This window comes from Tupaia chinensis, unplaced genomic scaffold (assembly GCF_000334495.1).
Source record: "Tupaia chinensis unplaced genomic scaffold, TupChi_1.0 Scaffold000318_1, whole genome shotgun sequence".
Taxonomy (NCBI): domain Eukaryota; kingdom Metazoa; phylum Chordata; class Mammalia; order Scandentia; family Tupaiidae; genus Tupaia; species Tupaia belangeri.
This window is the reverse complement of record NW_006159811.1, coordinates 1,299,143-1,304,464: the sequence shown is the minus strand read 5'-3', so window position 1 is coordinate 1,304,464 and position 5,322 is coordinate 1,299,143. Positions and strand designations below refer to the sequence as shown.

Genomic DNA, 5,322 nt, shown 5'->3' with positions numbered 1-5,322 from the left:
ATCTAATACTTGTCTGCAAAAATCCTTGCAACTATTTTCAATGCTCTTAAACCATTAGCTCCTACCACACAGCTTACAGTACTCTTTTATCTGAAGATTCTTACCAAGACAATTAAATTCATGTTATAAGAGAAAGCTTTTTCTAGCAGACCAGACTTACTCTGAAAACAATGAGCAAATCATAAATGGCTTACCAGAAATAGTAAGAAAGCAAAATACACTACACCATGGTGGTGTTAAAAAAAACATTTTTCTTTAAAAAAAAAAAAAAGATTACAGAAGATTACATGGTCTACTAGAACGCTTCCACCAATTACAATATTATGATCTAGTCTCATGACAAAGCCTCCAGATATCCAGAAGGGAAAGAACATCAAAATGTGGTGGTAGCCTCAGTTAGCAGGGAGACAAGGCCTTAACACATAGAATACATCTACAAAAATGGGTAATACGGTAAACACCATGGCTGGCTATAAAGGAGTGCAGTTTCTCCCTGTGGACCAATACTCCCTACAAAATAAACTGTGCCTCAATTATTGCTTATTTAAGGTTACATTTTTTACAGAGCTATGTAGTACCTGACGCAGAAAAACAATCACATAAGGAAGCATTTATTTGAGGTTTAACATGAAATCATACAAATAAAATTTGTATAAACACAAAATCCACATTGAGTCATAACACAGATAGCAAAGGACAAAGTAAAAACAAAGAAAACTAATTGGTGGCTATATACAGTTGGACACAGTTTGTGTCTTGTACACTATAAAGTCTTTTACAAAATAATCATCTTAGATCGACAGAAGACCAATCTTCAATGTCGTCCTGCAAGATGGGTTACTTTAACATCTCCTCCTAAAAACAAAAACAAATCAAGCAATTAGAGTTGTGCAACTCTGACAAGCTTTCAAAGGTCCACTTTCATGTATTGTTTTAAGTCCTCACTTTATTCTTTTCTTCAATAATTAAAGATCACATGCATACTTATTTGCAAAATGCAGTTTGGTAATTCAAACTCACCCTGGAGTTCCCAAACGAAATCAAATTCAGGTATATTCAGGAAAGATCTGGGAATGTAAGCTTCCCATCTTTAAAAGTTGAATGGTGCTAAAGATTAAGGCCTACTAAAAGCATCTCTAGTAAGCCAAGTAAAACACTATCACAAACATGAATTTTAATAGGTATATTATAAGAAAATGAATTGCTTTGTGCATATGATCTTTAATTTATAATCCCAGATTTAAAAGTTGTTTTGGTTTGTAGATTTCACTATTAGCTATAAAAAGAAAAAGCAAGCATTAAATCTTAAAGAATGAACACTTAAAATGAGGCTCCACAATTGAAATACAACACTAAACAGAAGACCAAAATGATTACGCTGTAAAAAGGCATTTATGTACTTTAACTCCTGTAAAAAACCATTTAAGTTAAGTTTAGACACTTAATCTCCAAAAAGATTAAAAAAAGAAGCCAAAGTCTGAAGTTTTCCACTTTAATCTTTACGCTGGTACATGAAGTTGGAAGAGACCATACCACAGGACAGCGTTTTCTGGTGTATGCCTTGCGCTCTGCCCGCAACGTGCGACCCCCAGAGATAGACGTGGTCAGGGTGACACACGGCCTGCAATGAAGTTCCCGCTGGCGGGTACAAACAAGGTATAATGTCAGAGTTAGAAGACAACATTCTTGTTTTCCTTAAGTTGTACCCATTTCAGTACTTTACCTGTTAATAGTTCTAAAAAAGTTTAATTATTCCTCTAGATCACCTGGTACACAAAGCAAACAGAAAAACTTTTAAGTTTTTCTGTAATACTAAAGAAGGTGAGGTAAGACTTTAAAGTTAAAGATCTATAGACATTTTAGGCAAAACAGGCTGATAAAGCAATTAAAAATCAACAATTTAGTAAAAACAGGCTACGCAATATTTTGTTTTCACTTATTTTTCATTTGTCTATTGATCTTTAAATTAAATTAGACATTTCTACTGGTTTCTTGCACTCTTATACACACCTGTTTTCTCCAATGTCCTCCTTTAGTATGGCTGATAATTGTTTTGGTGATTGCCACCCCCTCGAGATGCCTTGCCATAAGTACTCTGTTGGCCTATATTAAAAAAAAAAAAAAAAAATTCATTAATTAGCTTTTCTACCAAATGGTTTTTTGTAAGCACCTCAAAAACTATTAAACACGGAAAATTTTGCATGAAATGCAAAAAATATTAAGGTATTTTTAACAGCCATGATTAGTAAGCCCTAAGCTAAACATCTTAGCACATTTGTATCCACACTATCTTTGTATTAGTATAACCACCCTATGAACACAAGTCCCAACTTAACTCCAAATACTTCAAAGAAAGGAAAACTTAAGACATATAAACAACATTTGAATAGGATTGCACTTTAACAGAGTTTTAATACCACTGGTTTGTGAAAATATGATAAATGTTCTTACCACTGTAGTCTGCATATCCCTGTCCATATCCATAGTTCCCATAGTTATACCCAGTATAATCATATCCGCCATAGCCACTATAGTTTTGATCACCACCATAGGCACTATTGTAATTTCCATATCCTTGATCATAATAGTTATTAAATCCCTGGTTCCAGTTCTGGCCCTGACCTGAAACAACACATAATGATGGTTAGCAAACACCCAAGACCTAATCCCAACACAAACTGAGACATTCCTGTCTCTCAATCTACAATCTTTAAAGGGGGCAGAAAGTTAAATTACCCCAACACCAACCTTCCTAATTTCCTAAAATCACCAAATTTTTCATTTAAGTTGAAGACATGTTGTTCTGCTTAACAGATGGGACCCTAGTCCCACAAAACTCATCAGACCTTGCCTTTTCATGCAATGCTGGTATGTTCTTATCAGTTATGGCCTTAATTGTCAAAGTGGCCATTCTTTGAACAGATGAAACTAGTAAACTCATTTAACCCCTCCCATTGGAGTAGTTTTAAATTTAGCTTTGTTTTCTTATGGGCTTACTCATATTTACCACCAGATAACCTAAACCATGTTTAGTCATTTAAGAATTAAGTCTTACCTCGGCCACGACCCCTAGTACCACCTCTTCCACCAGCTGCAGCACCTCTTCCTCCTTTTTGTTGTTGTTGCTGTTGCCTATATACCTCTTTGGGTTGTGCAACCTTGATTTCACACTATAAACAAGTCAAAACACACACCAATGGAATTTTTAAATTGAAGTTCTAACATTAAATCATTCTACTCTTCTCAAAAGGATGAGAATCCGCATGCATTTCATTTAGGATAATTAAAAGGCTTTACCTTCCCAGAACCAATTTGATGGTATCTGCTTTCTAATAATTTCTTTACTGGCTCTTCATCTGTATATGTGATAAAACAAAATCCTCTTCTTTCATTTGTTTTTGTATCCATGGGAAGTTCAATGTTTTCAATCTGAAATTGACATGTATGCTCAATATCATCCAGTAACAGTAAAAAGCTATCAGATAAGAACATCAAAGGCTCTTTCAAGCTTAAATATAAAATGTTATTTTAATCAAATGACTTTGTAATCAACACCAACCTAAAATTAGTTGCAGATGTGAAGCACTGAGGGAGGAGTAAAACATCCTGTGTGCACACCCAACAACTGTACACAAGATGTCAATAAGAGTCCAAATACTGACCATGTCAAAGCACCAGGGTTTTGGCCAAAATAAATAAAAGCCGATACTGGCCATTACAGTACAACCACTGGAAGGAGCTTGAGCAGTAACTTAATCTTACCCTCATATGAACTATGAATGTTTCATATAAAGTGCACCAGGAATGAATGTTAAGAACACATCAAATATAAAATACATAACCAGAAATCGCACCTCTCCAAAGGCTCCGAAATACTCTTTGATTTGTTCTTCAGAAGTATCTGGGCTCAGTCCACCCACAAAAACCTTTTTGGGAGGTTCTTTCCCTTTTAAAGCTTTGGCCCTTTTGGGGTCTATCAACTTGCCATCCAGTTTGTGTTCTTTTAGTTCCAAAACCTAGAAGACATATTATTTAATCTGACAGTAACTCATAACCAAACATTAGAACTTAGAAAATACACACACACATATACACACGCAAAAAGCACAATGCAAACACACAAATTCCTACCTTATCAACACTAGCAGCATCTTTGAAAAGCACAAATCCAAATCCTCTTGATCTTCCAGTGACTGGATCTGTTTTAATTGTGCAGTCTACAACTTCCCCAAATCGAGACAAATATTCAGTCAGATCTTTCTTGCTTGTATCCCAGCTCAAGCCTCCAATAAACATTTTACTAGAAATAAAAGTTTTCTTTTTTAAAGTTTAGCAGTTAACTCAAACAACTACTGCAGTCCTGGGATTAAACTGCGATAGTAGCACGGGGTGATCTACTCCCTACGTGTAAGCAATGAAATCTATGTGTACAATATAAAAACAACAGACCGTAACAATCCGAAAATTCGTCGGGGTCATTAGTCGAATCCGCGGAATAACGCGTAACTTAGGACCAGGCCATAAAGCGAGCTACAGGTTCTGCCCAGATCCTCTAAGTTAGAGAGCTCAACTTCCTAAACTGATCCGGAACAACTTAGGTTCACGCTCACCCTCAGCTGTCAAGCCAACACTGCACCCGAAGAACCCATCATGACGCGTTCTGGGGGCCAGTCGCGCACTGGTGCCCGCAGCACGAGTACCCCTGAACTCTTCACAGGAAAACTGCGCGGAGCAGTAACAGACACAATGAAGAGGCGGCGGCAGCTGCAGCATGTGGCGCAGCGAGGCCGGCCCCTCCCCCGCGGGCCCCACGCGGCGCCTGCGCACTCGGGACGCGGACACCACCACCCTCCTCCAACCCTTTCGCCCTTCCCCCACTCTCCGCGGGCCTCTCGAATCAACCTCCTCCGTCTCTTACTTTCCTCTTCCCTTCAGGGTAGCCGGGCCCAGCGGGCACGCGGAGAATCGACTCTGGACAAGAATGGGGGCGGCGCGCGGCTCCCGAGGGACGAAAGGCGCGTGCGGCGCGCTGGGGGGAGGGGTAGAGAAGGGACAAGCGTGCGGTACCCGTCATCCTGCTGATTCTTGCTGGCGTTGATCTTGGATCCCTCCGCGAATTCCTCTATGTTGCTGTATTCGTTCACGTCCTCCATGGCGGCGGAAACTGTGGGCACGGGGAGGCTGGCGCGCAGTTCGGGTCGCGGTAGCAGCGGCGGCGGAGCGTTGTATGGAACTGGATTTAAAATGGCGGCGGAAGAGATCCGGGCGCCGCCTGCGCCCCCCCTTTATAGCCGCCCCGCCCGCCAATCGGGAGGGCTGCTG

The 5,322-nt window shown here is 39.6% G+C and overlaps 1 protein-coding gene across 1 annotated transcript in view; it reads right to left on the bottom strand.

Annotated features, from left to right (window-relative positions):
* The window catches only part of HNRNPDL (heterogeneous nuclear ribonucleoprotein D like), a 24,789-nt gene continuing 19,467 nt past the window's right edge, over positions 1 to 5,322 (bottom strand). Inside the window, exons 2-9 of the mRNA XM_027773016.1 lie at positions 5,068 to 5,233; positions 4,132 to 4,300; positions 3,855 to 4,016; positions 3,298 to 3,429; positions 3,056 to 3,170; positions 2,452 to 2,622; positions 2,011 to 2,103; positions 1 to 1,638 (exon numbers count right to left, since the gene is read on the bottom strand). Coding sequence (XP_027628817.1) covers positions 2,033 to 2,103; positions 2,452 to 2,622; positions 3,056 to 3,170; positions 3,298 to 3,429; positions 3,855 to 4,016; positions 4,132 to 4,300; positions 5,068 to 5,233 — 986 coding nt within the window. The 3' untranslated portion in view covers positions 1 to 1,638; positions 2,011 to 2,032. The remainder of the gene's footprint in view (positions 1,639 to 2,010; positions 2,104 to 2,451; positions 2,623 to 3,055; positions 3,171 to 3,297; positions 3,430 to 3,854; positions 4,017 to 4,131; positions 4,301 to 5,067; positions 5,234 to 5,322) is intronic.